Raw genomic sequence first — 21,113 nt, 5'->3', positions numbered from 1 at the left:
AATATTTTACTATTATAGATCTTTTGCATTCTCATGTTAATTTTAGAATCAGCTGGGTGATTTCTACTCCCCGACCCCCAGGCCAAAAGTGCATGCTTGGATTTGGATTTCATTGAATCTATCTATAGTCCAACTTGGGGAGAATGGATGTCTTAACAATATGAAGTTTTCCAATCTGTAAACTTGTATACTGATGAGCCTCTTTTTCACATATATGTACTGAATCCATTGTTTATGTCATGCACTGAAATCTTTTGACTTATCTGTAGGTAAAAATAGAAGAGAGTCTGAATGGTCTTTTGTCTCTGTTATGTCTAGAGATCTTTTATTTGGATTTTTGTTGTTGTTAACCTAGAGTTAACCTTATGAGCTAAAGTTTAAGCTCAATTCTCTGGATTTAGCTTATAAATGCTTTTGAAATGGGGTCAAATATTTGTGTTGTCAGACACTGGCCTCAAAATATGGCTTCATGAAGAACTGTATTAGTACACCCACAAAATTGGTACTCCAATGGGACCCTGACACAGCAAATTACAGCACGTGCAATGTTATCTGTTTCTTCCAATTTCCTGCACTTTGCCTCTTTACAATGCCTGAAGGTCCTCGGTGCAGGTCTTAGGCTGTTTGTGTTGCTATAAAGGGATACCTAAGGCTGGGTAATTTATAAAGAGAAGAGGCTGGTTTGGCTCATAGTTCTGTAGACTGCACAAGAAGCATGACACCGGCATCTGCTTCTGGTTAGGGTTTTGGGGTCTGGTGAGGGTTTCCGGGAGCTTCCACTTAAGGCAGAAGGTGAAAGGGAGCTGGAGTGTGCGGATCACTCGGTGAGAGAAGGGTAGAGAGAGAGAGAGAGAGGAGGGAGGCACCAGGCTCTTTTTAACAACCAGCTCTGTCAGGAACTAAATAGAGCAAGAACTCACTCATTACCATGAGGACAGCACCAAGCCATTCATGAAAGATCCACCCCATGACCCAAACACCTCCCACTGGGCCCCACCTCCAGTATGGGGTATCAAATTTCTACATGAGGTTTGAACAGTCAAATATCCAAACTATAGCAAGGTCGCAGCATAGACTCTGGTTGACATACCTGTTGGGACTTAGTACATGGCTGCTGACTCCTTTTTGGTTTCTTCCTGGCCATCTTTGCCTGCTCTGACTCAGCAATGCGGATCTTCCCTAGTGTTTATCTTCAGCTTTGCCCCACTTTTGGCTTTTTATCACCCTTACATGCTGATATCTTGGAGCAACCATGCTTGTTGGGGAACATGAAGAGATGGGAACATTCTCTCAAATACGTAGAAATACACAGGTTTTAAATTTAGATCTAAACAAACATACAGATAGTTAGAAAGATAGCTGCTAGGTAATTGGCTTAGGTTCTCAGTTTTCTTCTATATACTTAGCATTTCATAGATTAAGCTTAACACTTGAAGAACTAGGTAAGGTCTTAAGGGAACTGTGTATTATCCTTGAAGAGAGGCATCATTTCACACATAAGCAAACTGGCTTAGAGAAGTTAAGTAACCTGTTCAACGTCACAGATCTATTGAGAGTCTGAATCAGAATTTAAACTCACACTGACTCTAGACCTCATGCACTTAATCAGCCTCCCTACTTCACAGCTGATACCCAAGACCAGAGATTCTGAGTCCCAGCTCATGACTGGGCTTAGTGATTTCAGTCCCGACCATATGTAAGAATCATCTGGGAAACTTGTAAGAAATACTGATGCCAGATATTGTGGTCCACTGGTGTGAGGTAGGACCCGGTCACTGGTGTTTCCTTACCTCCACCCCCACGCGTACCAGTGATTTTGACCTGCAGCCACTATGGACACCCTGTGCAGTTAGGAGAATTCCACAATGGGCCACTCAGGACCTCCCCACCAACACAGAGTGGCAAGCAGAAGCCAGCTGACTTTTACAGACTCACAGTCTAACAATGCTTCAATCAAGTAACAACTGTAAGCTTCCCATAATAAAAGCTCATTCCCATTAAGGGACAATAGAGTATTCTCTTCCAGGACTCCAGGAACATTAAGCAGATAAGAGGAAGCAGCTGGGGTGAAATAGTTCTTTGTGGGTGGGCTGTCTGACCCGGGTGATGGGGAAAGCACAGGAACCGAGGACAGTGGGAGGCCCTAAGAGCTTGCAAGCCCTGGAAGGAGTGGTGTCAGCGTGGTGCTGCTCACAGGTAACAGTTTGGAAATTGCCAGATGAGAGGTTGGTCATCCCCTTACAGTGTCTGAAACATTCTGCAGCAGAATTCCCAGTGTCCCAAAGGGAAGTTTCAAACAAAGACATAAACCAATGAAACAATCACTAGTCAAGTAGTAACCCAAGCATGTTTGTTGAAAATAGCCGAGGCAGATGTTTACATTTTCAATTCTCAATAAAATGATGCATCTCCCCGGTTTGAGGAACTGCACTTCTCATCATTTTATCCTAATGTTTAATCTAATTCTGTGCTAATTTCTCAGGTGATATATATAGATAGATTGTAACTTGGACAACATGTTCTAAGATGAAAATCATTAGAGAAAAGCACATGAAGCATCCACAAGCCAACTTAGTATTTTGCCTATTTTAAAAAGCCCTTGAGGGGAAAGAAGCATATGGGGATAGTTTGTAACTGAAACATGTTGATGCTGGACTCAGGGAGATGCTGCTGACAGCCATTTCACATGTGTTAAAAAGGCATGTCCTTGCTCACATGTGTCAAGGCATGTCCTCTCTCACATGTGTTAAGAAGGCATGTCCTCTCTCACATGTGTTAAAAAGGCATGTCCTTGCTCACATGTGTCAAGGCATGTCCTCTCTCACATGTGTTAAGAAGGCATGTCCTCTCTCACATGTGTTAAGAAGGCATGTCCTCTCTCACATGTGTTAAGAAGGCATGTCCTCTCTCACATGTGTTACAAAGGCATGTCCTCTCTCACATGTGTTAAGAAGGCATGTCCTCTCTCACATGTGTCAAGGCATGTCCTCTCTCACATGTATTAAGAAGGCATGTCCTCTCTCACATGTGTCAAGGCATGTCCTCTCACATGTGTTAAGAGCTCAAGTCCTTTCTCTTTTTCTGCAGGGTAATTCTCCATAGCAGAAATACTACAAAGTAGAAGTAATATATTCATAAAATACCTTCCTATTAAAAATAGCCCCTCCATAGCACTTCACAAGAATAAAAACAAATGTTGTCTCACATGCCTAGTCTACTAGAAGCTTCCTACAGAAAATGTTAATTTCTAGTGGTAGACTCCTATTTTTCTTTGACACAGTTTGGAAAGAAATGTCTTAATTTGGAAGTCAAAGATAGAAAAATAATTTCAAAACTGACTATATGCTTTTTTTTTTCCATTTATGCTTTAAATTAGGAAAATATAGTAAAGAAATGAAAAGTAAGGCTTTCTTCCTTACTGAAATAAGGTTTCTTAGCACAGTGAGGATATTTAGAGCATGTATCTTAGGAGCCATATGGCATACTAAGAAAGGGAACAGACCTCTTAGCAGCTTAAACATGAACATGCTAATAGTCTTAGGTAATAATGTCTTACTTTTATGTAATACTTAAATATTCAGTCATGATTTCACATCTAGGATTCTATTTTTTATTCCTAGGACACCTGAAAGGTTACAGTTAGAGTTGATATAAGGCTGTGACTGAGTTGATCAGAGATCTGGACCCAAGAAAATGCAAGGGGAGATCAGGCTGTAGCCTAAACCCAGAGAGCGATGGCGGTGGACATCGGGCCCAGGACTCCAGTGTGGGAATCGGGCTGTCAGTAGGTTGGTGTGGACCAGCAGGCCCCAAAGGCCAAGGCATGGGAGGGCTGGAGCTCACGTCAGTAGACACCTAGTAATAATGAGCCCAGCCCCAGGATGGCGGCTGCTTTGCTTTCAGCTGATGGTGAGCTGGGTTTCTGGTTGGCAGGACTGGGGAGCTGGCCACAGCTGTTCTCAGGCAGGTCCCAGGACTAGTAGCTGCAGGTGGGGGTCTTCTCTGTGGTTGGAGAACCTTGGGGCCCTAGTTAATTGTTCTTTCCACTGGGCCACCATGTAGTACTAAATGCACTGCTTTCTCTCTCTCTTTTTTTTTCAATGTTAAAATAGTATAGAAATGCCTCCCATTCAGCTCTGTTGAGGATTGAGTTCTTTCACAAATAAAGTCTACCTTCAGAGTGCTAAAACTTTATTTTTTGCAGTATGGGATGGAAATGTCTAAAATGAGTTGTGTCGGTCCTCACCTCCTGAAGCAAGATGCACTGCTCGCCGTTCTGCCCCTCCTGGTGACCACGGCCATGCCGAGTGTGCAGGGCTGTTGGCCACACACTGAATAGCCCACTGCCGCCGATGAGACGGGACAAAAGAGAACTTTTTTGTTCAAGGCCTATCTCTATCTATACTTCTAAGTTATTAAAAGCTGGTTGGCAGGGAGTGTAAGCCCTTTGCATGGCCTGTGACGGTCACATGACAGGCTGATCCTCACCCCTCAGAGGTTTTTTTCACTTCCTTTTCTCATTTATGCTCCTTATGTTTGAATCGATAGAAGTCTGACTACTGGACTGATGGAGACTGCTGTAATTTTATATTTTTAACCCCTCGAGTGATAGTAATGTCTTTGACCACTAAGCAATAATTATTGGAAAGATTTTCAGATTACTTTTTGCTATATTTAACAAAATGAGTGAATGATTTCCATATTGAATGTTTGTAGGACCCTTTAATGATGGTCCTAGAATAATTTTTTTACCCCGGCACAGTTACATGAACCCTCTCCCACCACCCTCCCCAGCCATCGGTGTTAGGAATCAGTTGTTGGCTGGGAATCACCTGCCTCTCTCCCCTTTCTTTCCTCCACTGCATGGGTGTTGTGCTGCCACTAATGACCTGATGAGAACATCTTCTCCTTAAGCTGCAGGCTCTTTCTCTCCATCCTCCCCTCTGCCCACTGTTGAGAGTCCAGACCAGGGTCACAAACTCTCACGTTTGCAAGAGTCAGGCTGCTAACCTGAGTAAGTGAAGCCGCTCACATAGAACAGTGGGAACATTCTAGAAAATTGGACCATGCTTGGGGGTGGGGCCCCTGTTTCTCATACTCCAGCCTTTTGTTACCAGATAGAGTATGGACACGGAGTTGTCAGAAATTCTGATTTTTTTAAGAAAGTGTGTGTAAAAACAGATTTCTATGTGATATTTCCACTTTATGTGGGCTGCAAAGTGTTGTAGCCTTCTGATTTTTAATCCTGTCCCCATCTGGACCTTGGCTGGTGGCTGGAGCTGGCTTGGTCTAGTGCTGAAGACCCCGACGGCTGCTCCCAGCACAGACCCACAGCGCACTGTCAGGTCAGATGCCCAGCACGTCCTTCCCTGCAGACATCTAAGCTGGGTCCTTCCTCGCCGCCCAGGCAGGGCGTCTGGGCTGCAGAAACACAGAAGGGCTCCCATGAGACTTGTGCGGCTGGAGTAGAAAGTGTGTGTGTCGAGGGCGAGTGGAGGCAGAACTAACGTAGTGTTAGAAGTTGTAGGATAGACTTTTGGAGTGGGACTTTGGGATGTTTTCCCATGGAAATAATGTACAAACGAAGCACACATTCTATGTTATCGTTGTTTTCATTCCATCATCTACCTCCTTAGTTAAATAGGTTTGAAAGTGATGATTTTATATTTAACAGCTATTTTTAACTCTTTGATTTTGAGAAAAACATAGATCCAAGTTCCTAAGATCTAATCTACAAATAAACTTTTGGGCATCTAGTTGAGCACTATATAGATGGATGCTCCTTACTCTATCACAGAGATGTAGAATATATAATTTAAAATAACTTATAAACAATGAAGAATGAAATATAAGCCCCCCCGCCAAGTCTGTTCTCTAACCTTTTCCCATTCATTTATGAGATTTAAATGTCTCAAATACTTTAAGAGAATTATGTGTTTATTCCTGGGTTGGACCAGTTGTTGCTTTGAGGGTTTTCAGCTCATTAAAGAATTCTGTAGGAGCACAATGAAGAGGAAGCCTTCAGAAAGGCTCATCAAGCAGCCATTAAGGAGAGGCTGACCTGGACTATCACTAATGTTAAATGCTATACATTGATGTAAGAGGGAAAATAGAATCAGTATATCACATTTCTTAGTTTCTAGGAATTAAATTGGTCATATGTTTGGTCTTACATCAAAGACTAACATGGCATAGTGTTCATTCATTTTCTCATAAAATATATCAAAAAATCCTAAACTTTTCATAAAAGATGGGGACTTATTTTCAGCTAAAGCAAAAGCATCTGTTGGTGCATATCCACATTGTAATCATGGGTTTTCCGAGAGGAAATTGCTGTTCAGTTAATGTGGACTTGGGTAAGTCACGTAACCTTGCTAAGCCTCAGTTAAGTCATCTGTAAAATGGATATAACATAGGGTGATTTTGGGGTATGAAATGAGGTAGAATGTGTAAATTATTGTCATCTAGTGCATTAACAATATTTGATATATGGTTGCTATTAATATTGATATTGTTATTTGTTTGAATTCAGGACTGTCTATGCCATTCTAGGACTCTTGGCTTTTATTTTTTATTTTTTGTGTTGTGTCTTTTGTTATATTTTTTAACATCTTTATTGAGACATAATTTACTTACCATAAAATTCACCCATTTAAAGCATACAGTTCAATAATAAATTCACAGTTGTGCTACCATCACCACAATCTAAGTTTAAAACACTTTCATCACCCCCAAACAAACCTTGTACCTGTTACAGTCACACCGTTCCTCTACCCCACAATTTCCTGTAGCCCCAGGGAACCACTTTCTGTCTCTATAAAGTGCCCATTCTGGACATTTCATATAAATGAAATTATATAATTTGTGGTCTTGTATGATTGACTCATTTCATTTAGCATAATGTTTTCGAGGTTTATCTATGTTGTAGCATGTATTATTCCTGTTATTGCCATATGTTGTTGATAATACACCATATTTTGTTTATCCATTTATCACTTGATGGACATTTGAGTTGTTTCCACTTTTTGGCTATTATGAATAATGTTGCAATGAACATTCATACCAGTTTTCGTGTGGATATATGCTTTCATTTCTCTGGGAACAGAAATGCTGGGTTGTGTGGTAACTATGTTTAACAATTTCAGGAACTGCCAAAATGTTTTTTCCAAGCGGCTATATACAACATTTTATATTCCTACTAGCAATGAGTGAGAGTTTCAATTTCTCCATATCCTCACCAACACTTGTTATTTTCCATTTCTTAAATTTTAACCATCCTAGCAGATGTGAAGTGTTATCTCACTGTGGTTTTAATTTGCATTTCCGTATCAATGAATGATGTTGACCATCTTTTCGTGTGCTTATGAACATTTCTGTATCTTTTTTGGAGAAATATCTATTCAAATTCTTTGCCCATTTTGTAGTTGGGTTAATTGTCTTTTATTATTGAGCTGTAAGAGTTCTTTATATATTCTGCCTATTAGTCCCTTATCACACATATGATTCACAGATATTTTCAATGCATTCTGTAGGTTATCTTGATACTATTTTTATTGACTGATAAATTTGAACTTTCTTATCCTTCTACATTTAATGCTTCCATGCCTTCTTAACTGATTTGTGTAAACTCTCTTTCCAGCCTCTGTTTCTCTACCTCGCACTCCAGTCTGTCCACGAGCCCCTTCAGGTGCCTGAGGAATACCTGAAGCCCTACGACTTTATCCAAGACAAGAACAGGCATCACTATGCAGGAATGGTGTCCCTTATGGATGAAGCAGTGGGAAATGTCACTGCAGCCTTAAGAAGCCGTGGACTCTGGAACAACACAGTGTTCATCTTCTCCACAGGTAAGCCTGTCAATAGGAAAATCATCTCTTGGCAAAGCCTGGGACATGGCGTTCAATAAGTGGAATGAAGACAGATTGGAGCAGTTAGCATTTCCTTATTAAAATAAATGCTAAGTGCCATAGTGGAGACATGATAATAATGGATAGAAAGATGTGTCTAAGGAAAAAGAATTATGGGCTTTCCCTCCTCTTCCTTCAGATATCAAAATATTCTGGGAGTGTGCTTGAAAACAAGCATTTGCTAACCTAGTGAATATGTGTGGACATCACTCATACACAAGCCTGCTGGGTGGCCAGTCCCTGGAGTGGCTTGTCCTCAGCTCTTTCTACAGCACGGGCATCTTCCATGGCTACAACTCTGCTGGTCAGAGGGGTCTTTGTGTCAGTGCAAATAGACAGACTGTGACATTATGAAGACAGTTAAGAAATGGAGCCATTCAAATCTAGGCTAGTCTCCAAGTTTCGATTTTTTTTTTGTATTAAAAATGTTTTCTGACAATAAAAGTCATACATATTGACTATAGAAAAATCAGAAAAGAAGAGAAAAAAACCCTCATAATCTCATTACCAAGGGCTAACTTTTGAAAATCATTTTTGTTATGGCAATGCCATTCTGATTCCTACTCTGTTATATATGTGATTCTTTTCCCTCTCATTAGACACAGTTTTCTAAAATTATACCATGAGGTAATTTCAGTGTAGATCTTTGTTTATTCATTGTGCTGAGTATTCAGAGGGCACTTTCAATGTGAAAGTGCAGATCCCTTGTTATGGGAAATTTCCTTGTATCATTTACTTTGGAATTGCTCAGCCCTTCATCACACCTTTCTCCTATTCTCTCTTGGCAGAAGTCCTGTTATTTGAATATTAGACCAATCCTCTAATTTTCTTAGGTTTTTTTTTTCCTTTCCTAATTTCTTTATTTTCCTTCTACTATTTGGGAAATTTCCTTATCATTATTTGTAAACTTTCTATTGAACTTATTTCAACCACTGTGTTTTAATTACCAAGAACTCTGTCTTGTTTTCTGATCATTGCTTTTTTGTAAGTTCTCTTTTTATTCTATAGATGTAATAACTTGTTTTTCCAAAGCCTGTGCTCCTAACCCTTAATATTATACATGTGTGTATGTATGTGTGTATACATACACATACCTATGTCTGCATACACATATTTTTTTTTAAATATGCTTATATTCTCAACATTATCTCTCTTTCTTTTAAGCTCCTTTTTTTAATTAGTTTGTATCTGTGTCTTAGTCTATCTTTCACGAGGATAGCTTTCTCAAATCCACAGTGATCCTTGGCTAAAATCTAAAAATTTGATTGGAAACTCCAAGTGTGAGGTCAGAGCTTGTCATCTGGTGAGTTTTTCTGTAAAGTGACTGTATGGGGTGAAGTGACATGTTGAGGAATTAATCTTGGCATTCTACTCAGTTTTTTTTTTGTTTTGTTTTTTTAAGAGTTGTTTTGTTTTGCTTTGCTTTTAATAAAGCATGGTTATTGAATCTAGCATCTATTGAGCACCTACTATGTACAGGACACAGTTCTAAGTGCTTTACATGAATGAGTTCAGTTAATCCTCACAATAACTAATTTTCTGAGGCCTATTGCTATCTCATCTTACAGATGTGAGAACTGAAGCTCAAAGAGGCTAAGGAACCTGCCCAGGGTCATGCGGCCAGGAGAGCCAGGCTCCAGCGTTCTGGCTTCGCTGCAGTGTCCTGCCTCTGAGATGATGATCTTATGTTCTTATTGGGTCTCATGATACAGCAGAGCTTTCCCCATGGTGTCTGCAGTATTGATCTACTGAGGAGACCCTGGGCATGTCCGGGATAGTGACTACCCTGAGCAGCCTTATTGAGTTATTTTAGTGCAATCCAAATACTGTAATTTTCTAAGTATGCCCTGCTGTGAAAAAGATTAGATATGAAATAACATTTGTTTTCCCCCTAAAAACTTGCCCTTCAGAAAAGAGGGAGATATCTTATGCTATTCTGACAAGATCACTCTTATCCTAGGAGTCCTTTTCAATTTAGATTATTTCGAAGAGCCTATTATAGCATTATATAATGCTATCATAGTGCTCGTTTTGAATGCCTGTAGAGGTCTCTAGAAAGAATCAATAAAAAGAAAAGGAGGCCAGGACATTTAACACTGATTTAGTAATTATTAATCAGAAATGACCTTACAATTGCAAGAATGAGAAGTCATAATTTTATAAAACAAGCCTTTGTTGTAGAGATCACAATTATACAATTTCAGGACAAATGATTTGTTGAAATGAAAGCATATATGGATTAATGTATCATACAGGGGCTAAAAAGTGCTCAAACAGAAGTGAAGATGGTAACTCTGGAAGACTGTGTTGAATATCTCAAAGTGGCTCTTGTGACAACAAAGATATTGATGTCAAGAACTCATGGGAAGAAGTAGAATAAATTTTTTCATGACCGTGAGAATGGAAAAATATTTTAAAGTCAGTATTTTATTATACTATTTCAAATGTGTATGCATAATTATATTTTAAAACAGTTGACTATTTCATAAACCTCTATAATATTTATTCAAGTTGGCAGAAATAATATTTGGAGCTTCTCACTGAGAAAATGGGGATTACCTTATAATAGGGTTGTCTTATATTCTGATACTATGTTAGTAGATAATACTAATCTTGGACCATCTTTGTTTTCTTGGGCTAAATCCAACTTGATCATGGGTATAGATTTCTATTATACTGCTGAATTCAATTTGGTAGGGTTTTACTTAGGATTTTTACATCAATTCAGAAATGAAAGTGGGGTTGGTGGTTTCTTTTTTCTGTCAGATTTTGTTGTTTTGGTTATACTTACGTCACAAAGTAATTTGGGTGGTTTTTCCATCTTTTCCTATGCTTTGGAACAGCTTGCAGAATGTTTGAAAGATCTCTCTGGTTAAGGGGGTCCCTGGAACCTTTTTTTTGGAGGCACTTAAAAAATTATCTCCATAGTTTAAATTTTTTGCTGAATTATATCTAGGTGTGAGTCTTTAAAATGTTTTCAAATTAATTTTGTCTGAAATTTAGTGTGCCGTTTACCTGCATGCTGAGATTATTATTCGCTCCAGGAAGTTTTCCTTGTTCACATTTAGGCTTATTGCTTCTGTTCTGCTTGATTTATATTCCAAAAATATCTTTAATTAATAGGTCGACTCACTGATTCAGCTTTTCTCTCATCCATTTCAGCTGTTAGTCCTTTTCTCAGCCTTCTGGAGCTCCTCTGCATTACCAGTTAGACATTTCTGTAGCTTTAGTTCTGCTCTTTAGTATCTGCAGTGTAGACTAGTGTATATTTATTGTACAATAAATATTGATTGTGTTTTTAGTTTTTTTGCAATCCGTTCTTGGTCTCCATCAGTTCCCTTTTCTTCTAGGCTTGTTAGAATAATAATGACCATTGTTTATTAAATACCGACTATTTGCCCAGGCCCTGTTCTGGTGCTCTTCCTATACTCTATTGCTCATGTTCTAAGCATTAAAGCTCAGAGTAACCTTGCGAGATAGGTTTCTTGATCCCCATTTACCAATGAAGAAATCCATACTTAAAGAAGTTAAGTGATTGGCCCAAAGTCACACATCTAACGAATGAAAGAGCCAGAATTCAAACCCAGATCTACTTGAGGTCAAGATCCAATTACCCTAATCAATTGTCCTTTTACCACTCATCTTCTGTTCCTTTTATCTCATCCCAACGTCCTTCATTTCTTCTTTTGGTTTTCTACACATCTGTTCACAGAACCCACCCTTTCCCTGAATCTTTCTGAGTAGACAGAACTTTTCTAAAATATTTTTATATGAAATTATTCCAGCTACATACTCTTCCTCTGAGTACAGGCAACGAAGGATCTGCCCACACACAGTGTGAGGGCATCTCCTGGCCCCAGGTCACTGTTTCCTCATTAATTCCTTCCCAGATCTGTAGCTTGAGGTCACGTTGATGCACACAACTCACTGAGGTTGCTTTTAGGCATTAAGTTGGCCTGTAGTCTATTGAACCTGATTGGCATAGTTCCACTTTCTTCTCTTTTGGCTACCTGGTTCTTTGACAGGCTAAAAGAACCCCAGTGTGCAGTTACTAGACTCTCCTATTTCCTTACTGTCAGGGCATTACTTTTGGGAACATTACCCAGGATGTTACCCAAACTATATGCCCACTGCCAGACTCTTCTCCTGCCCTCTGTCTTCTGGGAGCTGAGATCTCTAACTGCATATACAAGTTAAGGAGATAATAATTTTCTAGTTATGTGAAAACTTATCACCATCCCACTCCCCAGCTGTCTTCCTGCTCCTTTCAGGTAGGTGATAGCTCTGTATCATGAGGCAAAGCCGGGCAGGTCAGCCCTTGTTTCCTCAGTCCAGCTTCTTTGGCCTGTATAGTCTATGGCAGGGGTGGGGAACCTTTTCATGTTGGAGGCTGCATTAATCTAGCTGTAATCAAGTAAGGCCACATTCAAGAAACTTCAATTAATTATACTTAAAAATGTACAGTATTTTGTAAAAATCTAACTACTATGTAGTTAATAATTTCAAAAAAAATGCAAACTATTTGTTAATTTTAAAGTTAACTAACCTTTTAATGACTTTGTTCTGTCTGTTTGTTGGAAAGCACTTGACTATTTGGTTGCTGCATGAAGGTCCACAGTGTCAGTTTATTCTCTAAATGGGTGTCAGTCATTTGTGACTTTAAGGGTGTCTTGAGGCCTGGCGCAGTGGCTAACGCCTGTAATCCTAGCACTCTGGGAGGCCGAGGTGGGCGGATCGTTTGAGCTCAGGAGTTCGAGACCAGCCTGAGCAAGAGCAAGACCCCATCTCTACTAAAAAATAGAAAGAAATTATATGGACAGCTAAAAATATATATAGAAAAAATTAGCCAGGCATGGTGGTGCATGCCTGTAGTCCCAACTACTCGGGAGGCTGAAGCAGGAGGATCGCTTAAGCCCAGGAGTTTGAGGTTGCTGTGAGCTAGACTGACGCCACGGCACTCACTCTAGCCTGGGCAACAAAGTGAGACTCTGTCTCAAAAAAAAAAAAAAAAAAAAAAGGGTGTCTTGATTTGGGTTAGGTAGGAACATTTAGATTTGCAGCAATAAGTGGTTGAAAAGCAAGAAAGCATTTTTCAGGCATGTTGCCAAAGGTGTGGATATTCTACTGCATCTTTCCATATTTCAGTTGGATCTTTCTTAGCATCAGTGACTTCAAAATGTCATTTCCTGAGGGCTCAATCAATTCCATCTGTAGTTCTTTAGATGCCTTGGTGATATCAACTAGGAGAGGCCAAAGTGCTAATTTGAGTGTGATGTCATGATTCTCAAAGTCAGTGAACCTTTCATTGTATTCTCCAATTAATAAGTCTATAACAGCTATGTATTCTTCAAATGATTCATGTATGTCATCCTGTTCATCAATGACCTTTGCTAGCTGGGGAAAATGCTCATCTAAAATTTCCTTTTGAATAAGAAGTATTTTGAAAAAAAAATAGCTTTTTTCTAAATGCTTGGATTTTGGGCCACACATCATATATAGTTTTACCTGATTTGTAATATTCAAGTTGTTTTCATTTGACATAATATCACATAGAAATGCTGCATTCCTATAGAAATCTTCTTTCAATAATTCACATTGCTGATTCTGCTCTTCATAAAATTTAACTATCTGTTCTCACAGAGATAAAATGTTGGCTGACATCTGTCCCTGTGATAGCCAACACACTTTAGAATGATATGAAAAATCCACACTGAATACCTCATCATTCAACTCTAGTATGTTACAAAACTGATAATGCTGTGTTGCATTTGCATGAGTATAGTTAACAATATTTATAACTTGTTGCAAAGTGTCACTTAAAATAGTAGCTTTAGCATAAAGATTTTGCTGATGCAAGATACAATGAAAAGAAATGAGCATCTGCATCTGTTAATACTTTTTTTTTATCTGTGCAATAAACCCTTCATGTTTTCCTGTCATGGAAGATGCACCATCTGTACATACACTCACTAAATTTACCAAATTCAGTCAAACTTCACTTTTATCTTGAAAGTTGTTGAGGATATCTATTCCCTGTGTTCTGTTCATAAGAGTGCCCAAAGTGAGTAACTCTTCGTAGCAAAGAAAATCTTCTGTTACGACACAAATGAAGTATAAAACCTGTGAAGAGTCAGTAGTATCAGTGGATTCATCCAAAGCAATTGAATAGTATGTGTTTTCCTTTTGAAATATTACATGAAGTTGTTCTGTTAAGTTGAAGGCTAATTCATGCTGCTGATCAGTTATGGTTCTCCTTGAAAGAGGCAGTTGTTTGTACTCTTGAAACGTTATTGGGGTCTAAGCATCCTACAACTTCGACAATGGATTCTTTCACAATTTCTACATCACTGAATGGCTTCCCTTTTCCCCCCAAGTATATAAACTCTTTTATAAGTTGCTTCAGTGGCATTATTTTCGGGCCTTATTGCTACTTGAAAGAATTGTCTTTGCTTTTGCTTTTCACCTTCTAATTTCTATAATACGACCCTTTGTGCCTCTCCCTCTAATTTAAAATATGTGTGGTCCTTATGAGTGTTATAATGCTGATGAGCATTGAATTTCTTTAATGTTGATATTGCAGTATCACAAAGCAAGTGAATCATCTTATTTTTAGCAGAAACAAGATAATATTGCAATTCCCAATCCTCATTAAAAAACATTTTTTCTTCCTTTAGTGTTCTCTTGGTCTTCTTTGACATGATGGGCTGTTATGCAGACAGAGTTAAAAAATACTGTTGAGCTACACAATAATTCACAAATTCCACTTCAAACAGAAACACAGTGCACTGTTGTCAAAGTCTGTTAACAGACTGGCATACCCGACCCCCGTAAACTCTCGCCAACCAGCTTCATGGGGTAGCGGTGCCAGTTAGGCGGGAGAGGTTAGCACTAAATCCTGAGTGTAGCAGCTGTCAATTTAGCCCTTATGGCTGACGAATGGTCTAATCATGCAAGTCAATCTGAGAAGATTCACCCATGGATTCATAGTCCACTTGAGACTGGGAGCAGGGAGCATTTAGAAATGTGCAGAAACGGTTTTGATTGTGACAGTGACTTGAGGGCGAAGTTGCCACTTAGTGAACAGGCACCTGCAATGCTCAGGCTCCTTCTGCACGGTGGAGACATGTTCTGCCCCAGACATGAGCAGCACCACCATTGAGGGACACTGACTGGACCCTGTTCAACAGCACGTTGCTGCTTAGAGATGAATAGAGTAATTTATGGCAGAACCTAAACTTTTAACATTTATGACCTGAGCTTTCATAATATTATTTGTAACTTAATATCTCAAGTGGAGTTAATAAAGACTCTTAACTAATTCTTCTAAATCTCATGTCCCTTTCTCCCTTACATATAGAATTCCCTGCAAAACCGGTAGCTGGCAAAGGGAGAGCTCCTTCAAGGTTTTAAATGTACTTATGCAATTGGCAGACTTATTAAAATATTATAGAAATTCTGTGCCAGGAACAAAGTAATATGACTGCTAGCACACCAGTCTCACTAGGTTCTTCAAACACTTAAATGAACTTCTGACAAAGCTTAGGAAAAGCCGTTAAGTGAATAAATCAGACAGTATGTCTGCACTGTCTTTTTCTTTGCAATTATGCATTTATTTAGCACCTCTCTCATAGAGGGAAATAACAACACATGGCTCAAAACTGTGAAACTAGAATGATCCTTTCCGTAGCCAGTCATTAATCCATGCCACCTCTTGAGATTTTACCCATTAATCTCCATACAGAGAGCATATTGGATCACTTTAAAATTTATTAGTATAGGTACTAATTTGTTGATTATTTTATTGAGTGAAAATAATAACCAATACATTTCACTGAACAGCCACTCTGATTTGGCATCTCCTTTGGGTGAGTTACAGAGCACAGTTTCAAGGGTTGGGGATGGTAGTCCTGACTCCCTGTTTGTCTCTGGCTGTCCTCAGGGTTATGTCTCCCTCAGGCACCCCTGATGCTTCCTGCAGGACAGGCAGAATGGACAGGTCTCCTGCCAAGGAACCATGATGGTGGGGAAGCTGGTTTTCTACCTTGATCTCACTTTTTGCAGGGTAGAAACTGTGAGTCGGGGAAGTTTTCTGTGCGCTTGGTGCTGGGTAGGTTGGGGCAGGGGTGTCGTAGATAAGGACATCTGATTCTCTTACTGTGTACTTAGAGTTTTTTCACTTCTCTGTGGCCCTGGGAACCAACTCATCCTATATTTGAGTTTGAGGATATTGCTGGTGATAATCTTGGCACTGGATACTTGTTTTCCATTTTCTGTGTCGGGGAGAGAAGCCGGCTTGCTTCTGTGCCACCATTTTGGAACCAGAAGTTCCAAATTCAATAACCAATACATTTTAAAGCCCTCCCACCCCCAAACAGTCTTGCATTTGTATTTTCTGTGACAAACCATTGAATTCAAAATTTCATAGTCTAAGGCAAAAATGCCTCTCAATCTCTAGGCTTATCAGATCTTCAATGTTTTATTATATTGCTTAGTATGTGCTGGAATATAATATGTCTTGTTGATTTTCTGAATTTTTAGCAGGAGAAACATGCGGTAATCATTTTTACATTTCTGTGAGAGGACAGCACTGTGGCCTTTCTCTGAGTTTATAATTAATGGAAGATATATATTGAACTGAGCATATTTATTGACTAAATTGCAAGAAGCTTTTCAATTTGTTTGGGTTCACTTTCTCTGCTTCTTTTGCATTCCATTTTAAAGGTCACATGTAAAATGAATCCATTTCTTATATTGTACACTCCTCTCAGAATTCACTGGAGCCAAAATTCCCTGTGAGGCGAGAGGGACGTTTGTTGGATAGGCTGCCCTGGAAGATGAAGCAAGATAAATGTAGATTCTGTACAGAAATAATCACCTGGAAATCACAATCACAGCAAGAGGAAGGGGCTAAAATAACATCAGGTCACCACAAGCTGTAAATGCATGTACTTACATTGCATCTCATCTGGTACCCACATCTGCTGTCTCCTGCAGCAGTCTGACCAAATATTTAAAGATATAAAATATATAGAGACAGACTCATTGTTAATGTGTGTCTGTGAACTCTGCAAACAAACGCGATTGCATGTGTTATTGTTAGGACTCCCATGTGGACAAGTAGCTAGGTGAGCCCTGTCTGAGCATAAAGACCTATACAGGGCTTTTCAGACCTCAAGATTCTGCTGAGTAGAGATGAGCAGAATCAATAATGAACTAATTAGAAGGCATCTGTGAGACCCGCAGGCTTTGGGAAACCTCTTGAGATGTATGAGCATGGCAGCTTCCTGTGTGAGCAGAGGTCTGTTCATTTTGATTAAATCAAGTTAAAGGCAACTTGACCTTTTGTATTACACCTATCTACCACCCCTCCTTTTTGAAAAAGTTCATCTGATCTAGGAAAGATCATCTAAGATGATCATTTTAAAAAGAATTCCTCATGGTTTTCAGGACACAAATGCTAAAAATAATCTAAGATCTAAGATCTTAGAGATGATCTAAGATCTAAGCCGATCTGAGATCATCTGATCTTAGGAAAAAATCAAGACCCGGAGAGGGACTGGTGTTGTAACACTCAGGGGGCAGACTTTCCGGGTCCAACACTCAACTCTCATATTCTGTTACTTAGGCAATCTTGGACAAGATGCTTAAACTTTTGGTACCTCAGTTTCTTTACCTGTAGAATGTGGATCAAAATTATACCTACCTAATAGGACTGTTGGGATTGCAACAGTTGTTGACACACAATAGGTGCTTTATTGTTGTTAGGTCGTGGGATGTAACAATAGCTAAATGGCTGGCTAGCAGGCAAACCATTTCTAGCCTTTGGTCTCAAGTTTGCTTTTTGTTTGTTTTGGTCCTTATTTTGTCCTGTATGGCTTCTATTTCATCACGTTGCTCTCATCAGGCCATTTGCGAATAGCTATGGCCACTCATCACTCATGCGTTCATTCACTCTCAGCTGCATGCTTCTATGGGCCATACTCTCTGCAGAGCCCTGGGAAACAGCAGGGAGCGAGGCTGACCATCCACAGGAGAAAGTGGTTTATTTCCTAATTCAACAGTCTGTTAGTGGGCGTCAGGAATGTCAGGAATCCTCCTTTTTCAACTGAAGATGGTTAGCAGTCTGCAGCAATTATTACAACAAACTTTTTGCTTACATTTTTTAGCATTTGTATTCCCAAAACGATGAGGAATTCTTTTTAAAAGCAGTCTTTTGTTTTAAAGTTTGATTACTGAGAATAGAATATGTTTTGAGAACCTTATTGCTTCCTCTGATACTTTCTTTTCTTCATATTTCTTATATTCTTTATTATGTTTAAATTGAGAGGTGATTTATCATGGAAGCTATTGGATGTATTTTGTACTTGTTGCACCATTGATTATTAAGGTAATGAAGTACAAAATCTGCTTTTAATTATCTCCCTTTTTTTGAAAAATTTATGACCTAAAGGACATTAAATAAGCAAAAATTGAATGTGATTCTTTTTTTAAAAATTTTCAATAGATTTAAGGGATACAAGTAGTTTTTGTTACTTGGATATATTGTATAGTGGTGAAGTCTGGGCTTTTAGTGTACCTATCACCCAAAAAGTGTACATTGTACCCAATAGGTAATTTTTCTTCCTTCACCCGCCTCCCACCCTCCCCCTACTGAGTCTCTGGTGTCCGTTATGTCTCTCTGTATGACCATGCGGACCCATAGCTTAGCTCCCACTTGTAAGTGATAACATGTGGTATTTGGTTTTCCATTACTGAGTTACTTCACTTAGGATGAAAGTGATTCTTAAAGATCATTTTGTTTAATGTCATGAATGCTATTTTACCAAATACTACTAGAAAAATTGAAATTATATAATCTATTTTATCTTATACTGTTTAATTTTTATAAATATTTATGGTTTCATAAGGATATAAGGTTATTCCGAAAGTTACTTAGTTGCTACACTTTCTCTTTTCTTAACTGTTCATTCATTTTTTAACTATTTTAAAGTTCTTAAGTATATATATTATAATATTAGCAATCATATATATTAGTTCTTAAATATATAACATTATAATATTAGCAAACAGTTACCGTTGGTGATTGAAGTATTTTACTCTTAAAATACTAAATATTTATACTTGGTTAGGATTTTAACATATAAAGCAAAGCACATAGGAGTTTTTTTTTTTTTTTACTCAAAATGACATCTAGAATGCATATCTATATTTGAAAGAGACTATTCAGATATCAATAATATCAAGTATGCTCCTGTTTGTTTTACTGATATAGTGACACTGATTAGCTATGATGGTAAACTATACCTCATACCATTATTGATCATACTCCAGTTCAAGGACTCCAGAAATGACATTAAAGTAGGCATTGGGCTAATTGGTCTTCTAGGGGCTAATGCAGAAGCCGAGTGACAGATCTGATTGCCTATTGAGGTCAAATCCATATTTACTATATATGTTTTTTGTTCTAACATGTTAGTAATTCTTTTTTATTCTCCCATTTCAGATGCTCAGTCCACTTTAAAAAGGCTTTTAAAAAGCCACTGGTGTACCCATGGAATATGTGCAAATCTTCTGCTTGTTCTTCATCTTCTGATTTGAACTTGATTTGCAAAGTTAACCCAAAATGTTCCTAACAAATTTCTTATCCAGAGCCTCAATGTCATTTAATTTCTCTGCCATAATGATTTATTATTTTTATTTTATTTATTTAGTTTTGATTTATTATTTTTGTTTAAATAATGTAAAATATTCTACTTTGTATATAGCAGCACTAAATTTACCTATTTGGGGAATATAGTTCAATTACTTTTATTATTTAATGGAAATGCAGTGCTCTAGGTTCCTATTGCTGCCATAACAAATTATCGCAAAACTTAGCAGCTTTAAACAAGACAAATTTATTTTCTTACAGTTCTTTGGGTCAGAAGTCCAACACAGGTCTTACCAAGATAAAATCAAGGTGCTGGATGTGAGGGCGATCTGGTTGTAACATCTGTCACCCCATTGATCTCCAGGGTTGATTCGGCTGACCTGGCTGGCCAGACAGGTGGCTTCTTCCTCCCTTACCACACCATGTGCATCCCTCCTGAAGCTGCACACTCAGGTGAAGAGGATGACCCTCCCTGATAGAGAAGGACCGTTTGTCTTCGCTCAAGGGTATATGAGTAGCTGCACTCCCCTGCTAGAACCTCCAAACAAGCTCTCAAAATCAAGGTGTGGGCAAGGCCGCATTCCTTTCTGAAGGCTCTAGGGGAGGATCTGTTCCTTCTTATCTGGGTTATTGGCAGAATTCAATTCCTTGTGGTTGTAGGACTGAGATCCCCGTTTTCTTGCTGGCTGTTAGCTGAGGGCCGTTTCTAGCTTCTAGAGGCTGCTCCTTCTCTAGGAAGAAGAGAAAACTCTTTTCTTCCATCTTCAGAGCCTTCAACAGTGGGTTGAGCCCCCCTCATGTTTTGAATTTCTCCACCTTCTTCTGCTCTCTCATTTCTCTGATCTTTGGGGCCATAATTCTACTTACCACATGCAGTCACTCTAGAATGATGGACAATTTTCAATATTCTTTCTGATCATCTCCCATCCTCTACTAGTTCTATTCCTGGAAAAACCATTCACCACAAATGCGGATGGTCACACTGATACTTTTTGTGGTGGCACTAGTGTCCCCTGCCCACAGGGCAGAGGGCTCAGCTGACTGCTCTGAAAAGCAGATGATAGTGACTCCATATCACCATTTACCTCCTCAAGAAAAGCAATTGTTTGTTATAGGCCCAGAACCTCTGAATGATAAGGATAATTAACTCTTTAAAACATTGTCACTTGTGAGTGACTATGAAGATAAGAACAACTTAGAACAAATAGGTGCTTTTAATGGGGATTACACCTCAGAGCCTTTGAAACTTGAGGAGGGGCTGGCTCTAGTTTTCTTTGGAATTCATGGAATGATTTCTTCCACTTAGGAATTTTGTTGTACATCCTGAAAAATACACAGGAACCTCTAAATGATTATAAAAATTGAGTTCTCCAATACCCAGCTACATATTTGACACCCTGGAAACATGCATTAATACTTTTTCCTAAAATAAAACCTCAACTTGTATTTATTGAGCACCTTCTGTGTAATGAGCAATGCGATCATCTCTGTGTTTACACACATATGAAAGTTCTAGGTTCTGCTTTCAAGAGCTTACATTCTCATCTGAGCAGTAA

At 38.8% G+C, this 21,113-nt stretch overlaps 1 protein-coding gene across 1 annotated transcript in view; it reads left to right on the top strand.

Moving 5' to 3' along the window:
• Nucleotides 1–21,113, top strand: part of ARSB (arylsulfatase B) — a 161,241-nt gene that overhangs the window by 18,529 nt on the left and 121,599 nt on the right. The window contains exon 4 of the mRNA XM_069491999.1: nucleotides 7,640–7,847. Coding sequence (XP_069348100.1) covers nucleotides 7,640–7,847 — 208 coding nt within the window. The remainder of the gene's footprint in view (nucleotides 1–7,639; nucleotides 7,848–21,113) is intronic.

The sequence above is a fragment of the Eulemur rufifrons genome, chromosome 17 (assembly GCF_041146395.1).
Source record: "Eulemur rufifrons isolate Redbay chromosome 17, OSU_ERuf_1, whole genome shotgun sequence".
Classification (NCBI taxonomy): domain Eukaryota; kingdom Metazoa; phylum Chordata; class Mammalia; order Primates; family Lemuridae; genus Eulemur; species Eulemur rufifrons.
This window is presented reverse-complemented; position numbering and strand designations above follow the sequence as displayed.